The 24,539-nt window shown below is 46.1% G+C and overlaps 1 protein-coding gene across 2 annotated transcripts in view; it reads left to right on the forward strand.

Moving 5' to 3' along the window:
• Nucleotides 1-24,539, forward strand: part of pip5k1ca (phosphatidylinositol-4-phosphate 5-kinase, type I, gamma a) — a 77,728-nt gene that overhangs the window by 6,402 nt on the left and 46,787 nt on the right. For both annotated transcript variants that reach the window (XM_063200499.1, XM_063200500.1), the window contains exons 2-3: nucleotides 23,360-23,388; nucleotides 23,764-23,856. In XM_063200499.1, coding sequence (XP_063056569.1) covers nucleotides 23,360-23,388; nucleotides 23,764-23,856 — 122 coding nt within the window. The remainder of the gene's footprint in view (nucleotides 1-23,359; nucleotides 23,389-23,763; nucleotides 23,857-24,539) is intronic.

The raw sequence follows: 24,539 nt of genomic DNA on the forward strand, positions 1-24,539 counted from the left end.
TTACAATTATAATTTATCAGGGTATTGGTCTCAGTCCCTATAGCGATGTGTGGTTAGGTGCCTTCTTGCTCAAGGACACTTCAGCCATAGATGGGAAAGGTTAGGTGGGATTACCACTCTACTGTTAATCCATCTTCAGATTTGCTTTGCTGCTGAGAAAGAAAGAAAGAAAGAAAGAAAGAAAGAAAGAAAGAAAGAAAGAAAGAAAGAAAGAAAGAAAGAAAGAAAGAAAGAAAGAATAAAACGGCATAAGCCAGAATTGCATAATAGTCCCCTGCACCCCCTTCTCCTCCCTCCTCAGCCCCTGGGCCTGCTATGCTTATTTTAGCTCCACCATGCCCGAAGACGAGGGTGCCGATGGAACTCTCCTCATGTACTCCAGCATGGCACCTCTGCCAGGGCAGAAACCCTCTCGCCGGGAGGGGAGGGGATGGAAGGGGAGAGGAGAGTGTGTCAGGATATGAGCTATCGGCTATCACAGTCTCTTTTTTTCTCTCTTTTGCACTTTGGGCAAACCAGCTCAGGCTTTCAGCATGGGCAAAGGGTGTTCCCACTTCCATCCACTCCCAGGCATCTCCTAAGAGCTACACTCCCCACATTGAGTCATTGGGTGTTCCTCAAAGTGAAGTGTTCTGGTTTGCTAGAGCGAGTGACGCCCATTTTTCCTAGATTTCACCAAGGAGTATCCGATTACACTAAGAAATAGTTATCGGATACTCCTTGGTGAAATCAGCGAAGAATGGGTTACTCACTCTAACGAGTCTAGAGCACTTCACCAAAGAGGGTGGAATTTGAATCAAGAGGAATCAAAACACGCCCACTCAATGCTAAAGCGTGTGCTGAAGTTGGGTCTCCTTAGGGGGTGTTGTCCCTCCTTCTTCTTCTCTTTTCGTGGTGTTTGCACAAGACGTGCGCTACCGCTATCTACAGCGCTAAGGGGACTTCATTTATTCTCAATCTAAGGACTCCGAAGGTCTCGTAAAGGGGCGTTCACCCGACATAAAGTGGATACCGGAAAAGAACCAATGACGTATCTCTGTCTAGAATATCTCTGCCTTCACTTTGAGAAATAAGCTTACCCCCTGACTGTGTGTGTCCTGTACTTAGTCATCTGGGATGAGATGGTCGTGGCCACCTTGACTCGTCCTCATCTTGTAGCGTGAGCTAATGACAGGCCCCTTGGCTTGCCCACCCCGAGGCATGAGGCATGAGGCATGGTGCTTTTACAGGCCTCTCAGTACTGATGAAGGATGAAGCGCAGTTATTAGCCTGGGGGTGGGTGGAGTTGGGGCTGCTAACGGCTTGTGGCGGGCCTGTGACAAAGTCATTTGAAAGGACCCCCAGTCCTATGCACACAATGTAATGAGGACCCAATTTTGACCTCCACCCCTCTCCCTGGGCCTGGGTAAACTGACCCCTTTGTCCCTCGGTGGGTTGAGGCGGGGTGGTGTGGAGTGGGTGGAGCAGAAACAACAGCCATGTCATTCGTTTCGCTCCGTGAGTCAGCCGTGTTCCCAAAAAGCCATGCCTTTGACCTTTTTCGCTCCCATGACAGCTAGAGCTAAATGGTGAGAAAGTCTCCGCTACCCTCCCTGTGCTCAATGAATACACATGTAAGCACCCCTCTGCTCTGCTCTGCTCTGCTCAGGTAAAACAATCTAGCTGGAGAAGTGGAGTTCGGCGGTGGAAGTGGAGGGGGGGGGGGGGGGTGTTGTAATTAGGCAGCCATGGGAATTTTACACAGGCACGTGAAGGTGAGAGAGTGGGTGGTGAAGTGAAGCAAAGCGAGCAAGCAGCACAGTGTGCACAGTGTGTGTGTGTGTGTGTGTGTGTGTGTGTGTGTGTGTGTGTGTGTGTGTGTGTGTGTGTGTGTGCGTGTGTGCGTGCGTGCGTGCGTGTGCGTGTGTGTGTGTGTGTGTGTGTGTGCATACATTACAGCACCACACGCACCATTGTTTTTTTGTTTTTTGTTCCATAGCGGATCCGGCACGGGACGGGAGCTCAGCTCAGCCTGGCTTCTGGCTTCACTGCACATTCGTGACTCAGGCTCTCTCTCTCTCTCTCTCGCTCTGTGGGTGGACGGGCACGAGTACGGGGGTGGTGGGCAGTGGCAGGGGCTGATTGTAGGGGCCAGGAGCAGGGCTCGGAAGAGGGAGTGAGACGGCGGCTCCAGAAACTAGCTCAGACTGGGAGAGGAGGGAGAGCAGTTAGATAGTTAGTTAGTTAGTTAGAGCTTTTATTTCTCCACGTGGGGCAATTGTACTTGCATTACACTCGCTGGCACCAGACATGAGACAGTCAGGCACATCAGCAAAGAAAAACAAACACATAAACATAAAACATAAAACACAGAAATTGACATTCACACTAGCACACGCTACATTGGGTGTGTTCTCGATAGGGAGGGGAGGGATAAGGTCCTCCTATCTGTGATTAAGCACCGCACCACTCCACACCACACCAGGGGTGAATTTCTCAAAACCAAAGTTGCGTACTACATTAGCTACTTTGTTGTTTTCAATGCATTTTCCCATTGGTAACTACCGAACTTGCTAACAGGCTAACAACTTCTCTTTTGAGAAACTCACCCCAGACCAAACTAATGATTGAAGTATTTCCTCTCCCTGCTCTTGCTGTACGGTAGCTGTAATGGTAGGACACTGGGCTGCTACGCTGGAGACCCCAGTTCGATTCCAGCCCAGATCACTTGCCAATCCTTCCCCATCTCTCTCTCTCTCTCTCTCCCCATTCGTTTCCTGTCTCTCTCCGACTGTACTGTCATAAATAAAGTCAAAAAGGCCAAAAAAAACTTTTTTTTTTAAAAGTATATCCTCTCCCATTGGGCCTGTCAAAATTGGGCCACTGCTCTGCCCTGCCCTGCCCTGTTCTCTGGCCAAGGAGGTAATGTTTTCGGGTCACGTTGGTTTGTTTGTGTGTCAGCAGGATAACTCAAAAAAAAGTTATGAACGGATTTTGATAAAATTTTGTGGAGTTGTTGGAAACTACAAAATGAACAACTGATTCAATTTTGGTGGTGGTCCGGATCATGATCCGGGTCCAGGAATAATAATAAAAAAAAAATCTTCACCATTGCGGGATAGGGCGAATTTTGACATTCTAGTTTTTAACACAAAAAAAAACAAGAGAAAGACTTGAAATGAAAAAATGAGTGTGTAACCCCATGGCCTTGTCAGAGGTTTGCGCTCTCTGAGTGCTTCTATTTTATTGTTGCTGTTTCCGTTGGTGTTGCTGTTGGTGTTGCAGTGAGTGAGTGCAGCCTGGAAGGAGTTGGTTTGTTGCTGTGTCATGTTTGGGCTTTGTTTAGCCAGATGAAGCAGATTACGGGCACCTGGCGAGGCGAGGCGAGGCCGGGCCGCAGCATGCTCTAGTATGGCCTTAATCCAGGAGGATTAATCATTAGAGTGATTTGGGTGGGCGCCGCCGTGGCGACCGTACCATCCGCCCGTCCATCCGCCATGAGGTCTGCCCAGTCCACTGCCCTTCTTTTGACTCCTATGTCAAATGTTAAGAAGGTTCATGTCACTGTTGAGACGGCTTTTCATTACTTTGTGATCTGATACTCTGATACATTATTTATACAGTTACACAATGGTTAATAAAAAAAATTGGATGGAATATGAAAATGTTTTTGGAACAGGAGTGTTTAGACTGTGAGAGCTGTGAGAATCCTAGATTGCTAGGCTAGCATAACAAGCAGCCCACCGTGCGAGTTCTGCTGGTTGCTTGGTTGGAACCTAACAGCGGAGCGGCAGCTCTCAGCCAAAGGCTATATGGCAATTACTCTGACAGTGCAAAGCCTCTCACCTTGCTTCCAGCTGTCACGTATAACAAGCTTATATGTCAAGCCCATTGGTTTAGAACGACCTAAACGGCATAGGTGTTTGAACCTCTTGCTTTCCAACTCACCCCTAGAGCACATAATAACAGAGAATCCAGCGTGCATTGTCATGTGGGAGAATGGATGGTGATTTAAAGGCTATATATTGTTTTCAAAATAGTCCCATCGTGATGGATGAATTGGTGTTGTCAAAATGCCTTTGTAAGCATCCCCAACTGCCCCTGGTAGTCCCCATTCAATGCACTGTGGTCCATTGGAGCCTTTTAGATGTAGCCTAAAGCAGGGGTTCCCAACCTTTTCCAACGTGGGGCCCACTCGAAATTGTCACAAATGTTCAGGGCCCTCTTCTGACCCAATAAAGAATACAACTCAAATAAATCAATAGCAACACATACCAAAATATGATAATAATTTGTAGAAAATGATTTCAAGGCCCACTTGGAATACCTTCCACCAGTGGGCCCCAGCCCATAGGTTGAAAATCACTGGCATAAAGAGTGCTGCATACAGTATTCACATGCACACAGCGTGAACCTGACAACCCTGTTGACAACCCTGTGTATAATTTCGTACTACATTGTATGTCTTTGGTAGAAGAAGTGATGGGAATCGAGTGGTGTAATGAAAGCTTGATGGTAAGTAACTGTCAGCTGCAACAAGCTTTAAATCCTGAGGCTGATAAGCTGGGTTTGAATGGAGGCTCGTAATTTGGAAAATGGCAGACGGCAAGCCTAGACGTGTCTGAAATTTGGTTTTAGAAGCTACCACTTACAGCCCTCTAATTTGAACTTGAAGCCAAGATCCACACAATATCATTCCCCTCTCAGGGGAGATTTTGTTGCTGTTTGCGTTTAGAGACTTGCTTACATCCGGAGCTTGTTTGGCACTTTTCGCAACCAAATGAACAGTGTTGTTGTTGTGAAACACCAGTACCTCGTAGGAGGAGGCCCAGGGTGTGATCTTAATTAAAAAGCTTTAACACATCTCTCCAAAACTACATCACTTTAATGGCCGCCCTCATGTTCTGTCTGCGGAACTCTGGAATGTGGTGCCCTTGTTGTTGTTTGTGTGTGTAATTGGCAGGAATGTGTAAACGTCTTCAAGAGCATTAATGTTGCGGTTCCATGGGACCCTAATTATATGTGTGTGTGGGCACTGGGCACCCAGCCTCTCTGGAGGAGCAGGAGGGATGAAGTGGAGACGAGAGANACTAGGAGTGCGTTACAATATGCGACCTTGCCTCCTCCACTTGTGCTCGTCTCCTCGCCCCACCTCCGTGGAGAAACCGAACCGAAAGTTTCCCAGCTGTCAGCCTAGCCACAACAACTTTTGAGGGACTGTTTTTCATTCACCATCCCAATGGCAAATGAGAAGAAGGCCTTACACAATTGAGCTTCTGCAAGATATTGAAATATAATGCTGTGGTCAGTGATGTCATCATGACATTACTTCCTGGTACGAGACAAGCACAAGTGGAGGAGGCAAGGTCGCATAATGTAACGCACTCTAGGGCAGTGGTTCCCATTCTAGGAGTCGGGACCCCTAGGGGGGTGGGGGTGGGGGTGGGTTTTTTTTCGTGCGGGGTCACGGACAAAAGGGACATTGCATAAAAAAAGGGAAATCTATAGGTTAACCGCTCACATGATTCCATCATTTGGTCAGTAAGAGTATTCACTTGTATGGTTAATAGATGTACTGTATTTGCTGTACTGTGTATTTCTAGCAATATTAGCGGACAAAATATTAATGGAAAATCGAGAAATATTAAGTTAATGGACAAAAATATGCCTAGGCGAAAATATTCCAAATTCCAATAGGGGGTCTTTCCCTAGCCAGGCTGCACTCTCCTAGTGACGCAACACCTTTGAATTGCGATTGCAAGTCTATGATAACCAGGCAAGTCCTCCCTGCTGAAAAAGTTAAGGAGCCGTGGCGAGCTGCATCAGACCTGACATGAGAGGGAGTACGTTACCGGAGCCTCTCCACCCTGTGCCCTGTTGGGCGGAGGCCAAGGCCGCGTTGTCAAAGAACGAGACGCGTCTAACTATGCCGCCCTGTCCTGGCGCTGGCGGGTCATGGAAAAACACTTGCGAAAAAAAAGAGAAGAAGGGAGTGGAGAAGAGGAGTAGAGAATAGAAGCGAAGAGAAGAGGCAAGGTGTTGGGCACTGCCCACCATTCCTGTGGTAGGCCACCGTTCTCAATTACTTGCCTTTTGCAGGGAAGCTGACAGGGGTGGACAAACGAGTCACTTGTCCCGGGCCCAGGGAGAGAGGGGACACAGAATTGAGTTGTCTGTAGAAGCACACTGCAGCTTAGTTTTCGAGACTTTATTTTGTGCACACATACGACTATCGTTTCGGTGTTGCTACACCTTCTTCAGAGTCTCTGAGGAAGGTGTAACAACACTGAAACGTTAGTCGGGTGTGTGCACAACATTAAGTCTTGAAAACTAAGCTGCAGTGTGCTCCAGACTCTCCTTTCCAGTGATGTCTGTCCCACCGTGATGCACGTGCAAGCTGATGATGCATAGAGTCCCAATTATATCTTGAGTTGTCTGTAGTTAGTTTGGGGGGGCCCTTTCAGATGATCTTGTCCCAGGCCCCTCCAAAGCTGTCAGCGCCCCTGGCCTCCTCTATAGCTTCCTTTGCCCTGTGTGATCTGCAGGAGGCTTAGTGTGAAGCCTTCCCAGGTGAAAAACCCATATACTTAAAGTGTACTTTTTTTGACCGTACTTAGTACAAAGTGTACTATTTTCGGCGATTTAAAGTGCGCTTCATTGCACTATTAGTGCGCTGAAGCACTACTAAAGCAGTACTTCAGCACACTTGCAGCACACTGAGGATGCTAAATTGGCACCGCTTTTGGACAACTTTAAGTGCACTACAAGCATACTTTTGAAAGTATGCTCCAAACACGCTTTTCATGCATTCGTATGTCATTAAGAGTGTGCTTGAGTACACTTCTATAACATTTTATTGTTACTAGAAGTTCAATAAAAGTATATTAACTTCATGCTTCTTTGGACTACATTGGAACATTTTAAGTATGTAAAAAGTATATCATATTAAGTATTGTAAATATATAACAGGTATGCTTGAAGTATATTTACAGTACTCTCCCAAGTACATGAAATAATATAAATGTAATACTACAATCCATGCTGGTCCTCAGAGCTTGCACATTACACACAGACACATGTCACAGTAGTGATACCGTACACATATCACTTTGTTTCAATCTTGTTCCACTGTCCTGTTGTTGATCACTACATTTTCTCACTGATAATAACTCCTTTTTCTTTGTTTGAACAACTAGTTCCAACTTACCTCCCACCAAGGTATCATGGGAAGTGTGAGCTTATATATACCAGAACATATACGTGATCACCATACTGACGGTGGGAACATGGTCATTTTTTGTGTACCACTTTAAAATGTTAAAACTCCTACAATAAACACAGAATATAACAATGAGTAATATTTTCATGCAAACCAAAAATATTTCTTCAGGATAAATGGCTTTCTGTTTGAGAAATTTAGCTCCAAGAAGTGCATTGCATGATGGGACATGTATGATGGTGCATGATGGGTAAATGCACTTTGTGTAAGTACACTTTGAAGATATTTGGGTGAAGTACAATCATGGTGCACTTAGAAAAAGTGTACTTGCAATATGTTAAAGCGATTTACTTTAAAGCGCACTATAGAAAATCACACTTAGAAGACATTTGGGTAAAGTGTAATCATATTGCACTTTAAAAAAGTACAATTGCAATATGTTATTAAAAAATACACTTTTAGTAAGTTCACTATTAGAACACTATTAGTATATTCCTCTAAATACACTTTAGCCAAACATCTTAGAAGTCCACTTGAAATATGGTTCGCTAAGTGTACTTTCTTTGAGAGCAACTTAATTACATCTAATTTTAAGTACACTTTAAATAAGCATATTGTAAACATACTTTTTCTTAGCACAAAAAGCAAGAGTGCACTTTTAACATGCTAAGTACACTTCAGTCATGCTTTTATTGTACTAAATTGAACCACTTTTTCACCTGGGTTAGACAGCACTCACTGATAGAAGAAAGTATTATTGGGTCATTCCACGCCAAATCAACAAGAGCCCACACGCTTAGGTCTCAAAAAATTCTGAAAATATTACCAAGTGTACCCATGGTACTTAAGAGAAACACTGTAGATTTATTTGAATGTAAGATGTATACTCTCCGTGTTACAGCCAATTTTACTGGGGGAGGGGGGTGCCCATTTTGTTCACACTCTTTTTTTTTGTCAAAGTTCACAAGCCAGTAGCTCAAGAACTAAACCATGTAGGAAGCTCAAATTTGGCATGCTGGTACATAGATAGGACTAGTTTGTTGCTAAACTGTCAGTTTTGGTCTGTATGATCCTGCATCGTCATAGCATTCCCTCAAAGATGATACAAATTGTACTGGAGTTTTTGGCTGTGCTCTGTTTAGGCCTTCAGAAGACATATTTCTGCCCAACATAGCCTCTTGATGTTTTTCCCTTGTAGATACAAGTAGGAACACTCTCATAAAAAGCTATAAATAGAAAGGAAACCCCATCAGTGTTTGACCAGAAGACCTCACAAGTCTGACAAATAATTTTGGGTGTCATTTTCAGAGCTCCAGAACCCCTTGTGGGATTGTCCACAGATTTTTATTTTATTTTTTTTCTTCATTCTCCATGAATTCTTCTTTTTTAAAATGCCAATGATACTTGTCTTATGTGATGTTTTCTTGTTTAATTTCCAACCTGAACATGGGAAACCTGCACATTGAGAGCAATATGTTTTCTATGCGTTTCTTCCGCTGCCATCTGCTGGTCAAAAAAAGTAACAACATGACTCTTTGTGCCTGACCTACTGTCTCTTTTGGTGTGCGAACCTGCTCCCACATTGAACGCTCCTGAAATCATTGAAATTGAAAGGGATACCTGCACCCCTGCACAGGGACTCTTGGGTGATCATGTCTGGGCAAAATTTGCATTTGATTATTTAGTCTTTACATTAAATGTTATCGAAATCATGTTGCTCTCTTTTTGCATTTTGCCCATGTTCAGGGTGGAAATTAAAAATGAAAACATCACATAAGACAAGTCTCATTAGCATTTTTAAAAAGAAGACTTCATGGAGAATGAAGAAAAAAATAAAATAAAAATCTATGGACAATCCCACAAGGTGTTCTGGTGCTCTGAAAATGACACCCAAAATGATTTGTCAGGCTTGTGAGGTCTTCTGGTCAAACACTGATGGGGTTTCCTTTCTATTTATAGATTTTTATGGGAGTGTTTCTACTTGTATCTACATGGGGAAAAAATCATGAGGCTATGTTGGGCACAAATATGTCTTCTGAAGGCCTAAACAGAGCACAGCCAAAAACTCCAGTACAATTTGTATCATCTTTGAGGGAATGCTATGACGATGCAGGATCATACAGACCAAAACTGACAGTTTTGCAACAAACTATTCCTATCTATGTACCAGCATGCCAAATTTGAGCTTCCTACATGGTTTAGTTCTTGAGCTACGGGCTTGTGAACTTTGACAAAAAAAAGAGTGTGAACAAAATGGGCACCCCCCTCCCCCAGTGAAATTGGCTGTAACATGGAGAGTATACATCTTACATTCAAATAAATTTACAGTGTTTCTCTTAAGTACCATGGGTACACTCAGTAATATTTTCAGAATTTTTTGAGACCTAAGTGCGCGGGCTCTTGTTGATTTGGCGTGGAATGACCCTATTGCTTACAGAAAGTTTGTCTCCCATGAACAAATACTGGGGCACTGGCGTAACGCAAGTACTTCAGGCCCCCCTGCAAGCTACCAAGAATGGGCCCCGGAACGCCAAAAAAGAGGGCCTAATATCATGTGGAGGGGGCCCGTTTCTTCAAGTCAAGGGCCCATGTGCCCCCCCCCCCCCCCCGCCTCGTATGGGCCCCCCTGCGCAGGGGCTGCGGGGGTATACTTAGCGCCTCCTTCTCCAAAGGGTGTAGCTCCTTACCAGACACCGTCACACCACTGGGACATTGTAATAGTCACTGAAAAAAAATAACTACCATAGTAGTATTTACACCACTATGACAGTGCACAGGGCCTTTTGTAACACATTACTACTACACTACTACACCACTATGACAGTGCACAGGGCCTTTAGTAATACATTACGATTTGGTCATTGCCATTCTGGTAACAGCTAATTCATAAAAGGGGAAAGTGTATTACAGTAAGGGTTTTTTTTTCAAAGGAGCAATTGCGAATCAGACATAAGTCTGATTTGTTGTCTCGGATCTTAAAATTGTTTTTATACTGTTCTGTTTCACTAAATAGACGTACGGTATTAGACCCCTTGTTTAATTCCAAAGCAACAAAGCCGAGCCTGTTGTAAGGAGTAACCTCTTCCGGCGCTGAATTTCTTCTGCTCCATCTGCTTGCCAGTCAGCATTCACTCACTCGGCTGTGCAGTACTTACTAACTCAACAGCGGATACACAGAAGATACACACACTCGCTAGTCACCACCTAATCCCCCAGCCTCTCCTATTCACCATACTCTAATCTAATGCAAGGGTTTAATTTTTTATTTATTTAAAGATATTTGTGGTCTTTCAAACTTAATTAGTGACAGGACAGTTTGAGAGAGAGACAGGAAACATAGGGAGAGAGAGACGTGGAAGGGCCGGCAAAGGACCCGGGCCGGAATCGAACCTGTGTCAGCCGCATAGCTGACGAGTGCCCTACCGTTTAGCCATGGTAGGGCCAATGCTAGTCTTTCCTTTCATAATCTGCAGCTGCCATCACAAAAGCCCTCTCCTTGCTCCACTACTGTACTACTGTAGTCACCGCCACTCCGTAAACAGTTTGTGCTTGATTTACAATTCATATGCACTATCAGATACATTACCCAGTCACGCAGTCCTCTAATCTATGGCGTTTGTTTACCAGCTGATCCGTTATGTTCACTCAGTGCCTAAGACAAATGACCATGTGGCCTGTGATCAGCAAAGCTCGTAAGCGGTCTGATTTAGTCAACATTAAACACAGAGCTCTGCTCCACTTGCACAAACATCTGCTTGAGCAAACAATGTTGATGATAATGATGGAAAAAAAACTTTTGTGGATAATGAAGGACCAGTTTCTTTTTCCTTATTGGACTGAAGACATTTGTTTTGTTCTGTCTGCCGGCCGGTATTAAAATTGCAAGGCACGAACTGCTCTAGCAGTCTGTCTTTTGATTTAGTGCACAATGACATTGTTTTGGATAGGTGAGCTTGTAACCATGGGCGACCAGAGCAACAGAACACATGTTATTGTGGGCCCCCCTCCTCACACTGGGCAAGGAGTCTCTGAGCAGTTACTGTGTTAATGTGTTAATGAAGCGTAATCTCTTTATTAATTAAACATGAAATGCATGAAACTGCTACTGGTGGTCATTTCACACCACTGCATTTTACACATTATATTAAAAGGGCTGTTAAATTAGATCGATAAGATCGCATACTGTATGCATTGCATTGAAAAATCAGAAAGTTAAATGTGGCATGGCATCCCATATAAATCAATTTGAAGAGGCTGCTGGTGTGTGTGTGTGTGTGTGTGTGTGTGTGTGTGTGTGCCTGTGTGTGTGTGTGTGTGTGTGTGTGTGTGTGTGTGTGTGTGTGTGTGTGTGTGTGTGTGTGTCTGTGTGTGTCTGTGTCTGTGTCTGTGCCTGTGTCTGTGTGTGTGTGTGTGTCTGTGTGTCTGTGTGTGTTGTAAAAGTTGCAAGATTGTACAATGAAACACATTTCAGAAAAAGAAGCCGGACAAGTGAAATGGATCTTGCCTCTCTTGCATCAGCAGATAGCCTTTAGCCAAAATGTACTGTGGCACTAGCGAACTAGAGTACTGTGTTCTATTTATCTGCTATAGCGTAGCTTTGAAGTGCGGAATCTGTGGAAGCGTTATCTAATCTCCCCATTGGCCCTTGTTGTTTGTTTACATTGTTTGTTTGTTTTTTGTTGTCTAGTTTAAAGACCTGCGATCATCACTGTTGTCATCATGTTGCAAAAGCCTTATAGGAAACCTCAGCAAAACAGGCAAGCGGAAGCAGGCAAGGGGAGGCTAGGGATGCAGGCAGGCAGGCAGGCAGGCAGGCAGGCAGGCAGGCAGGCAGGCAGGCAGGCAGACAGTTAGGGAGGCAGGGAGGCAGGGAGACAGGCAGGCAGGCAGGCAGACAGGCTAGGGATGCAGGGATGCAGGGAGGCAGGCAGGCAGGCAGGCAGACAGGCAGAAAGGCAGGCAAGCAGGAAGGCAGTCAGACAGGCAGGCAGGCAGTCTGACAGGCAAGCAGGCAGGCAGGCAGACAGGCAGGGATGCAGGCAGTCAGACAGGCAGGGGAAACAGGCAGGCAGGCAGACAGGCAGGGAGGCAGGAGAGGCAGGCAGGCAGGGAGGGATGCAGGCAGGCAGGGAGGGATGCAGGCAGGCAGACAGACAGGCAGCCAGGCAGGCAGGGAGGGATGCAGGCAGGCAGACAGACAGGCAGCCAGGCAGGCAGGGGAAACAGGCAGGGAGGCAGGAGAGGCAGGCAGACAGGGAGCCAGGGGAAGCAGGCAGGCTGGGAGGGAAACAGGCAGGCAGGCAGGGGAAACAGGCAGGCAGGCAGGCAGGCAGGCAGGCAGGCAGGCAGGCAGGCAGGCAGGCAGGCAGGCAGACAGTTAGGGAGGCAGGAGGTGGAGAGGTAGGGATGAGGGAGGCAGGCAGGGAGGCAGGCAGGCGGGCAAAACAGGCAAGTGGAAGCAGGCAGGCAGGCAGACAGGGAGGCAGGCAGGGATGCAGGCAGGGAGGAGAGGCAGGCAAGCAGGGGAGGAGAGGCGGGCAGAGAGTGGAAGCAGGCAGGCAGACAGGGAGGGGAAGCAGGTGGGCAGGGGATGCAGGCAGGCAGGCAGGGAGGCAGGCAAGCAGGGGAGGAGAGGCGGGCAGAGAGGCAGGGGAAGAAGGCACAGGAGGAGAGGCAGGGAGGCAGGCAGGGATGGAGGCAGGCAGGCAGGGAGGAGAAGCAGGCAGGCTGGTAGGGCTGGGGAGGCGGGCTGGCAGGGCTGGCTGGCAGGCAGGGAGCCAGGCAGGGAGGCGGGGATGCAGGAGAGGGAGGAGAGGCAGGGGAGGCAGGCATGGAGGCGAGGCAGGGGAAACAGGCAGGCAGAGAGGGAGATGGGCAGGGATGGAGGCAGGGAGGCAGGCGGGCACGGGAGGCAGGCGGGCAGGGGAAGTAGGGGAAGCGGGCAGGCAGGGCTGGCTGGCAGGCTGGTAGGCAGGCAGGGAGGCAGACAGGCAGGCAGGGATGCAGACAGGCAGGCAGGGACGAGTCAGGCAGGCAGGGAGGGAGGCAGGCAGGCAGGCAGGCAGGAGAGGAAGGCTGGGAGGCAGGAGAGGAAGGCAGGCAAGGAGACGGGCAGGGATGGAGGCATCGAGGCAGGCAGGTAGGCGGGCAGGGAGGAGAGGCGGGCACGGGAGGCAGGCGGGGAGGCAGGCAGGCAGGGATGCAGGAAAGGCAGGCAGGCAGGGATGGAGGCATCGAGGCAGGCAGGCAGGGATGGAGGCATCGAGGCAGGCAGGTAGGCGGGCAGGGAGGAGAGGCGGGCACAGGAGGCAGGCAGGCAGGGATGCAGGAGAGGCAGGCAGGCAGGCAGGAGGACAGGCAGGCAGACAGGAAGGCAGCCAGGCAGGCAGGCAGGCAGGCAGGCAGGCAGGCAGGCAGGCAGGGAGGCAGGCAGACAGGCAGGCAGACAGGCAGGCAGACAGGCAGGCAGGCAAGCAGGCAGGCAGGCGGGAGGACAGACAGGCAGGCATGCAGGCACGCAGACAGGTGAAGAAACAGACAGGCAGGCAGGCAGACAGGCAGGCAGGCAGGCAGGCAGGCAGGCAGGCAGGCAGGCAGGGGAGGCAGGCAGGCAGGCAGGGAGGCAGGCGGGCGGGCACGGGAAGCAGGGGAAGCGGGCTGGCAGGGCTGGCTGGCAGGCTGGCGTGTGGCATGTGTCTGTTGATTCCACTCGCACGTGCAACTCTCATAAAGAGCCGCTTGACCTCGATCAGGGAGCCATGGCAACCAGAGAGCAGAGCAGAGCAGAGTCGAGCTGTGCAGAACTGAGCAGAGCAGAACGGCGCAGGATAGTGAAAAAAGATAGTGTGTGTGTGTATGTGTGTGTGTGTGTGTGTGTGTGTGTGTGTGTGTGTGTTCAGCATGGCAGGCTGCCGCTGCATCTGGATTGGTGGAGATTGGTATGTGTAGGGATGAAAGAGCAGTAAGACCTGCCCGCCAGACAGACCGACAGACAGACAGACAGATGCGCGCGCAAAACACACACACACACACACACACACACACACACACACACACACATACACACAGAGACAGACAGACAGACAGACAGACGCGCACGCGCACACACACACAGACAGACGCGCACACGCACACACACACACAGACACACAGGCAGGATTCCTGCAGTGGGTTGTCTCTCCCCGGCGGCGCAGCAGCAGTAGTCCACCCTGCCTGGCGTTCCTGAGTCCTGAGGGAAAATAATCGCGGTGATCACAGAAGGATTAGACTCCCGCTGATTCATCAGCCAATATGCCCATATCGTCCCACGCACCCACTCACCCACTCAAATACATCAAAGTGTGGGAGACTTGGAGCCGTTAATTTCTTTTGGCCCCCGAAAAACTACCTCTCAATCTGGGGGGGAAGCTTACATTATGGGGGTGTGGGCGTAATGTTGGAGACTTGGAGCCGTTAATTTTTTTGGCCCCCGAAAAATTGCCTATGAATCTGGAAAAAAGCTGTGGGCCGGGCGTGGGGTGTGAGTCTGCCAAATTGACTTTGGCCACTCTAAAAACACAATTGGCTGAATGGGCTGGATTCCAGCAGCTTAATATCTTAACAAGAAAGAAGTCTTCAGTGCTTTGCTTTACCCACCTAGTCCGTTTTTCACTGCAGAATATGTCTCTGCTGCTGAAAGCCAGGCTTATTTCTGTGGACTCTCGTGCCATTTAAATACTCATTTATTCATTGAAAACAGTGGTGTCTGTGAAGGAGACTGAAGGGGGAAAAGAGGACTCTTTCTGTGCATCTCCCTTCTTGTGAAAACGCTCCTTTTTATTAATTCATGCTCTCCAGGAAGTTGTGAGTTTGGATGGCGTGTAGTACTGGCCCTCCCCTGGTGAGGGGATCTCAAAGTGGGCATTGAGTAAACTTCTTGTAAAAAAAAAGCCAAAATCCCTCCCTGCCAGACCAGCCCTACTGCCCTCTTTTCTCTCTTAGACTCGTTTCCACTGCCGTTTTTCCGGTAGGCCTACAGCTCGACGCAGCATGACTCGGCTACCACTTTTTGCTCTATGATTCTGCTGTGTCGTGTCTAAGTTATTCGAAAAGCAAAAAGGGGCTGCAGAGTCGCGCGTTGTCTAGCTGTAGGCCTACCAGAAAACCGGCAGTGGAAAAGAGGCATTAGACTCGTTTCTCTCTGAATCATTTGAGTCTCAAATATGTAGACCGACACACCAGGTTCAACAAACACTGACTCGTGTTTTGGTTTGCGAGTACGTACATGGCATTGGCCAAGAGGAAAAGGTGGAGCTGTAGCAATAACAGAAAAGTTTGACTGCCTCAGCCTCCCACATGGCAGAGCACAGAAGTTTTACCTGAATCAGTGTAATTTTCAGCGCCGTGAAGAATATTTGGAGGCCTAGGCCCACACGTACTGTATGGTCTTGCCATATTCATTTATTTTGGTTGGTTAGATAGTCTTGGCCAGTGTTTCCCAATCGGGGGTACGTGCACCACTACGGGTACGCGAACACAGGGGGTACGTGGAAAATGTGATGATACCAAATATATGGAGTGTAATCACATTGGGATAGAGGAACAGATATAGAGCATGAAGGAGGGTCTACTCATCATATGACAAATTTGCTTAGGGGTACACAGGACAACAAAGGTTGGGAATCACTGGTCTAGGCACTTGATTAGCAGGATTACACAATACGTCTAATGACCTATTTTTCATGAAACGTGTTAGTAAGCTAGTAGTCGGTTGATAGAAGATCGCAATGAATTTTTGAGTAGGTGCGATTCACAGGGTACGGATTCACTTTGCAGGTTCACTTTCACAGGCTGCAAGATAAGGGCCTCGCCTGAAGACCTCTCTCGTTCAATTTACCATCTGGACTTTTGTTTTTCGTTCCATGGTAGATGGCTTTTTAGAGTTTCTCTCATGATTTTATATCTAATGCTGGATTACATTTGCATGTTTAACGAAGAGAAAAGAGTTATCAGGAACGTGATACAGAGAGGTATAGATAGATAGATAGATAGATAGATAGATAGATAGATAGATAGATAGATAGATAGATAGATAGATAGATAGATAGATAGATAGATAAGATACGATAGAATGATAGATAGATGGATAGATAGATGCAATAGATTCGATAGAACGATAGCAGGCATACAGCAATAGCAGGCATACAGTAGATAGATGGATAGATAGATATATAGATAGATAGATATATAGATAGATGGATAGATAGATAGATAGATAGATGGATAGATAGATAGCTAGCTAGCTAGCTAGATAGATAGATAGATAGATAGATAGGGGTGGTTGACGTTTAAGGGCGTAACGCAAAAAAAAAAAAGTTTTTCAAATTCCTGAAAAAAATGATGGATAAAAATTGGAAAAAAATAGAAAAAAATAAAGCACTCAGTGGTCTGTGGAATTTCACCTTATTTTTTGCCATTTTTGGGAAAATGTGTCCTGCATCAACACATAGCATAGGCATGTCACACCGCAGGAAAATGGAGTCACACCACAGGGAATTCACTGCATTATGGCCATTTTAATCCTTTTGTATACATGACTGACATCTGAGCTCATGCTAACTTGATAATGATATCATGTTTAATCTTAATATGTGTTTTCATTAATAAAAACACTTTTTTTTCTCCTATAAGAGCAGTCACACCACAGGACACCATAAAATGAACCTAAGCATTGCGTGACAGAAAGATTGCAATATGAAGACATATTAAGAGGTTAAGAGTCACCTTAAACTTCCACAACACTCTCCAATAACTGAGGTACTGACTGGTTAGGAGCCAGTCTTTAAGACCCCTGTAGTTGGCCTTGCAGCTGCCCATTCACAAACATTGACATACATGTCACCCCACAGGACGCAATTTGTGTTACGAAATTGAACTTGTAGTTAATATTACTGTCTTGAGCTTTTTCAACATTCACATATCTTAATCTAAAGTTAAGATTTATGCAATCATGCCAAATGCTTCATACATTATTCAAAATGTTGTTGGTTAATTTATATATATATTATTATATATTGTTTCATTAATGTTACAGTCACACCGCAGGAAATTTGACATATAAACCTTTACATAAATCTTTCTTCTTCTCATCTAAGACTAATATGAAACATAATTTACCACATCTTCTTTCATTGACATTTGCTTTTTAAAGGAATAATAACAGTTTTGAAGGTTTTTAACCAATGTTACGAAAAAATATGGGTCTCCCACCCATAGATAGATTCATAGATGGATACACACTAGGGATGCAAATGATTAATCAACTTTAGATTAGTTGTCGAGCAAGAGGTTGCTCGATTAAAATGTATTAAGTAAGGGTTAACGTTCGGCGAGAAGGTCGCTACCGTGGAATAGCAGCACGACAGAGAGAATCTTTAGACCCCGACGCGGAGCGGAGGGGTCTTGTTCTCTCTGAAGTGCTGCTATTCCACAAAGCGACCGACTCGCCGAAAGTTAACCCGCTTATTATATGGATATACTTAAATGATTCACACATGGCGGGGACATTTCTTTAGACCTATTTAATGTTAAGATTGTTGCTGCGCAAAACAAAACAGTGCCGTTGTGGAACAGCGCTAGGCAACAGGTAGCCAGGACAACAGGTGTTGTCTATCACAGCAGCTGATTAGAGTGACAAAAGACCGGACCCCCTGCGGAGTGATATGAAACATTCGCTTTAGCCACTGACTTGTATATAAGCCAGTGGCTTTAGCAGTGAACGTCTTGCCATTGACAGCGGTAGCCAGGACAACGGGTGCTATCTATCACAGCAGCTGATTAGAGTCTTGTTGAAAAGTCGCTTAAGCAGTGAAAAGTCTTGTTGCCATTGACAGCGGTCTGTTATAGACCAACCCGTCCGTTATCGAAAAATAACAGACGTCCGAACGTTGGGGAGCCCCGTTGAAATGAATGGAGCATTCGACAGATGACGTCACAACCATATAATAATCGCTATTAACCGCTAGAGGGCGCTAGAGACTGTTGAGTGCCAGTGGTTCTCGTTCTAGTCCTACTCAAATCCATGGTGCGCAGATTTTATGTATTAAATCGTTATTGCAACTTCTAGAGTTCTTGTGGGTCTTTTGGAGATGTGTACTTGAATCTGTGATTATGCCAAGTCCAATGGTGTAAGTTGTTACTGCTTGAATTATGAGAAAAACGATCTTTCAAGACAGGCACATGTCACTGCAAGCAGCATTTTACTGTAGGGTTAAGCTTGCTAGGTTAGGTTAGCGTGCTAACTAGCGAAATTACAGACGTAGTCATTTCAAATTGTGAGCTGTAATTTTAATCACTACACCCTGTCAGATATCAAGACTAGTATTAGCTGAACTGGGCATGAATATATATGACCATGCGTGAAGAGGAGCACCATCTGTTCAATTTCAGGTGAATCCATGTTAGCTGTAAGTGTTGTTGTCATAGCTCCATTCATTCTCAATGGAGCCTGTTAGCTTATTAGCCATAGAGGTATTAGCTCTCCTTACAGACACAGGAAATAACTTTTTTTTTTGTTCAGAAACGAACTTTGTTGACATTACTATCCATTATGGACAACAACACACTACCCAACATATGGCATTTCTTTATTTTGAAGCGTATTAAATTAAAATGCTTGTGGTTGGCTGACATATGCAGACAAGTCCTGAGTCTGATCACGTTTCACTCAACGTTGTCTGTCATATAGGCAAGGCGACAGAGGGGGGCGTGGGGCTACTAGTTCACTCCTGGGTGAAAGCAATGCCTCCCCAAAGGTGGTTTGGAGATGCCATAGAAAACAGCTTTCTTTTCCTAATGCATAATTATAATTATATTACAATAATATAATATCATCCAATAAAATACAATATGGGCTTAATGATCATAATATAATTCTCATAATATAATTTAATATAACACTACTTTTTGAACTCAGTGTTTGAACTATTTCGCTGATATTTTAAAAGGCTCTATGAAATTCAGGTGAAAAAACGCTGCTTATCGATTAATCGAAAGTCGATCGATAACACTATCAACTAATGATTAATGAATTAATCGATAATTTGCATCCCTAATACACACACAACATTCAAGGAGACATAGAGAAAAGGAGAGGATGACTGCTGAGCAGTAGCGGAGCAAAGCAATGGTGTTTCCCTTCGCCTTGGTCACGTGACCGCCACTGCAGGGGACTGTTTATGACTGCTGTTAACCAGAGCACCGCATCCAGCATTTCACACAGAAGATTTATCAGCCAAGGTGGGTGGTCGTGGGTGAATGGTTAGCCGCTAACCCACCTTGGCTGATAAATGTTCTGCTCATGGTTGCGATGCGGTGCTCTGGTGAACAGCAGTCATAAATAGTCCCCTGCAGTGGTGGTCATGTGACCAAGGTGAAGGGAATCGTCACTGCTCCTCTACTCCTCTACTCAGCAGTCAAATGGTAGTATTATGGGATGGTCAGGAGTCAGGACCAGGCTAGGTCTTGTGACCAAGGCGAGGGGAAAGAACATTGCTCCTCTACTGCTCCAGTCATCCTCAACCTCGTTCTCAACCTTTTTTCAAAAATCGCCCCCTTGACCTCATCTTAAGCTTCCCAATGCTCCTCTTAGTATTAAAAAATAAAATAAACTAATGCCCCCTATTTATAGCCTGGTCCTGGCCATCCCATAATACTACCATTTCATTTCGTATTGATGGTCTGGCATTTGTTTGCTCTGAAGCGATTGTAGGAAGCAGGAAGTTTGCACTCAGTTATAGTTTGAAATTATTGGACACCTCTCACCCAATCGTTGGCAGTTACTCAACAACAACATAGCGCAGACCAATGGCTCTGGCGCAGATGTGTACGTCATTGTCACGAGCGTCCTCCCCCTTTCGTCCCCACGTGGGGGGCGTATTCGATTATTGGCTGTTTTCTGGGGGGGCGTTGCGATCAAAATTCTGCTGGTCCAGGCACTCCACAGAGAAGCACTGCCAGACAACAGTAGTGGAGCCAATCCTTTGGCGGAAGTACGTAGGATGGCTCGCGAGGCTACCCTATTTATTTTAATTTTAATTTTATTTAACCTTTATTTTATCAGGAAAGGTCCCGTTGAGTCACAGGGACTCTTCTTCCAGGGAGTCCTGGCCAAGAGGCAGCAAGTGATAAGTTTCAATGGGAACTCAGCACCACCCCCTCTCAGCTGTATCCTCCTCAACGCCTCCCTAGGGCTCCCTAACAGCCCCTGGGGGTTGTAGAGCCCCTGTTGAGAAACGATAGGTTAGCTAGTATCAGAGACATGTGACCATCATGATCTAGAACACTATGTACGGTAGTTTGCTTCACGTATGAAATGGAGTATGAAACCACCCAAAGAATAAATAACGTACACAATTTTTAACATTCACATAAAATCGGGGTGTAACCCTGATACCCTTTCCGAGACGCGTCCTCCTCCTTAGTGGCACAAATAATGTATCCCCATGCTGTTAAATCCATGTGCTGTTTCTTTGTAACCCTGTTTTGTTACATTTTTATGTTGCATCTCATTGCACCTAGCTGAAGTTTTTTTATCCAAAGGGACTACAGTCCCTGGAGCAGTGTGGGGTTAGGTGCCTTGGTACAGTGTATTGGTTACAGTCCCTGGAGCAGTGTGGGGTTAGGTGCCTTGCTCAAGGGGACTTCAGCCATGGAGTGATATTGTGAGTAGAAGACTGGGGTTCGAACCTGCAACCCTCTGATCTAAAGCCCATCTCCTGAACCACTAGGCCACGTCTGCCTCAAACAGAATGCATGGTGACTGATGCACTGGGACTGTTCATCACGTTTACACCATGGACCTGAGGACATACACGTTCAGCTATGGTCAGCAGTCTGCATCTCCCGTTTGTTTGAGTCTGACTTCACTTGTTGGAAAGCTGTGATTGACCAGACCGTTGCTGCTGGTCGTCCAGATCTCTGATTTGCTGCCAGAGACGTCTGCTGTCTCAATCACACACCTCAGGGCACTATGATCAACGCTCATCAATTCGTTCACAGCTCATTTGTTAAAAGCAACGCTACCATTGACTGTGTACATACAATCACTGAACAATCTGTATTTTATGAAGTTAGATCATCTGGATGCTATGAGTTGTCATGCCTGCTTTGAGTTTGATTGATTTAAACTGTTTTGATATGAGTCAAAGACTCCAGTTGTAAGGGAATGTATGCAGGACAATGACGTTTTAGTAGTGGCAGTACACGTCAGGGTGGTGCAACCACAGATAATGCATCTATTGTATGAATTAAATGTTTTTTGTTGTTTACACTAGTATTGGTAGCATTGATCTATTAGACTGTGATACATTGACCATTGACGTGGTGGCAAGTTCGTGGTCCTGAGGGGGACTCAATGCGCAGTCATACGTTGGGTTACATTGGCATTTGGTACATTTATTCGCCTTTCTTTCACTTTCACTTGGCATTTGGCGGGGTCCTTCCTAATGTTAGTTCCATAAGGTTGAACATTTTCCTTGCTTGCGATTTCTTCATGTTCAATACTTCACCACCATTCATTCAGTCATTAGTCGTTCTTTAATTTCTCATGACACACTAGATCAGGGGTCCCCAAACTTTTTTCTCTGGGGGCCACATTATCGTTCCTGACTGTGATCAGGTGGCCGGGATCAATCATGTGGGCTATGTACTAGGCCTGTTGATTAAAAAGTATATTTTATCATTATTTTTTTTCTGTGAGGATTGCTTCTTTGGGCCAGTTCAAATGGTGAGGTGCAGAGAGGTGGAGGGCCAGTCAAAGGGGCATGGGGACCCCTGCACTAGATGATCTCCCACTGCTCACCACCCGGGTTAGAGAAAGTTAGCCTGATTATCATCGACGTTCAAATCTCTTCGAGACTTGGTCTGACCAAGAGCATAAAAATTTACATTTCCCAAACGGCATGGTTGACCCGCCTCCCTTGGTTTGCTTATGGTTGTTTGCTTGCCGACGAAGTGGGAGGAGTTCCCATGTTTTCAGGAACTCAGAAAGTACTTGCATTGCTCTTGACCTGACTAGTTGCAACGCTGAAAGTGTTGCGTCACTAGGAGGGCACAGCCTGGCTAAGAGAAAGTGAACATCCACAGGAGTGGCAGGGCCGGGAGTGGCAGGGGCGGGAGTGGCAGGGGCGGGAGTCAGGAGCGGGAGTCAGTCAGTCAGTCACAGAGCCCATTGTAGCCAGACAGACACACACTGCCACTGCCGTCTCACAAGAACAGACCAGCGCTTCTGCTGTTTCTCCCGCCTGCTAATAATGATGACTGTTGATGTGGCGCCAAGCCTCAAACAGACTGGAGGCCTTAAACAACTGAACTCACTCTCACTCACTCCACCCAGTCCTACGCTGCCACAATTTCACCTTTTTATATTGATGGACTAAGGCACAAGTAAATGGACTGGCTATGACTGTGTCATCTGGTGTAGTGCACACGCACACAAACGCACACACACACACACACACACACACACACACACACACACACACACACACACACACACACACAGGCACACACAGGCACACACACACACACACAGGCACACAGGGGCACAGACACAAACTCCCACCACACACACACACACACACACACACACACACACACACACACACACACACACACACACACTCCCACCGCACACCGCACACACGCATACACCCACACACACACTAAGGGTTTGCGTAGACTGAGCTAGTAATTATGCGTCTGTTTTTAGCAACAGTGTGAGAGTCATTTGGATGATGACTTCCTCTCGTTACATCTGTGGGAGACGAGATGTGTTTTGGGGCGGTGGGGTGGCTTGGAGTTGGAGTTGGTGTGTGTGTGTGTGTGTGTGCGTGGGGGGGGGGGCAAGTTACTGACGCAGACGTGGGCGGTGGGTTGGGCTGGGAGTTGGTGAATGTGTGTGTGTGTGTGTGTGTGGGGGGGGGTTACTGACGCAGACGTGGGCGGTGGGGTTGGCTGGAATTGGTGAATGTGTGTGTGTGTGTGTGTGTGGGAGGAGATACTGACGCAGACGTGTGCTTCTGCTGATTAATGAACAATAAAATGATTTCTTTAATGATCTTATCGTCTTCCTTTGGTGTGCCACTACAGTGTGCTTTAACGTGTTCTTTCTTCTCTTCACAGGGGGCTCTGGGAGGACCTTCATTTCAGAGGTATGTTACTGCTACTGTAATAACAAGAATATTTCACTACAACGCCTTTATTTCTACACTGTAGTCTACATACATACGTGTGATCTTTTCATGTTCAAACCACAGTGACACACATAACATTGACACCTACAATCGAGGACAAATCACATTATTATATTCAACATCATTAGCAGATACAAAGTGCACTTCTTGAAATATACAGAACAACAACTGCAGATGCTAAGTAAGGTTAGAGTTTTTTGTTGTTGCTTACATACATTAGACACACATACACACATGCTGTACATGTATAAAGACTAACCATATGTGAACAGCTGGTTCTCATCGCCGGTGTCTCTTGGACGTGTGCTGAAGTCTTTGTGTGTTCTCTCCTAGTTGGCAGCGTCGTCGGGGATGCCCGTCTATGCCCAGGGGAAGAAGATCGGCCACAGGGGGGTGGATGCTTCTGGGGAGACCACCTACAAGAAGGTACCAGCAACTAGGGCTGTGCAATATATCAAATTTGTTTTGTGATATCAGTATTGCTGTCAAACAATATCTAATTTCCTAATATTGAATTGAAACAATATTTTTGTCATTTATCTATACTGCCAAGCCAAAAGGTAGGTTAACTCCTCCTCTTGAGCCATTGCAAGCACAGAGCAATCTTGCTACGCAACACTCATGCAGAACACCACTGTGTGTTTCTCTATGGCCCTCCACTCACACTGCTGAAGGGAGGGAAGATTGTGAATTGTTCAGCACAATTATTTAAAAGAAATATTGTTTAAAAAAATCGTGATATCAATATTGACTGAAATAATCGTGATATTGATTTTTCTCATAATCAAGCAGCCTTACCAACAACCAAAATGCCCCTACAGACAGCCTTTACAATTATTCAATGTCTCTGATTCACCTCCAGACTGATGTGCAGAGAAATTTAAAAAAAAAAAAAAACAGGGAACCCAAATGTCAACATCTCTCTTCCAACTCCTCTAAAGTGCTCGATCTGTCTGTCTGCTTGTCTGCCTGTCCACTGTAGGCTATATATCTATTCATTAATTACAGTATAAGTAATTAAAATGAGACCTATATTTTGTGACCAATATACTGTATCTGTCTCTGTCTGGCCTTGCCTCTCTCTGTCTCTCATTCTCTCCCTCTCTCTC

Source organism: Engraulis encrasicolus, chromosome 6, assembly GCF_034702125.1.
Source record: "Engraulis encrasicolus isolate BLACKSEA-1 chromosome 6, IST_EnEncr_1.0, whole genome shotgun sequence".
Lineage (NCBI taxonomy): Eukaryota > Metazoa > Chordata > Actinopteri > Clupeiformes > Engraulidae > Engraulis > Engraulis encrasicolus.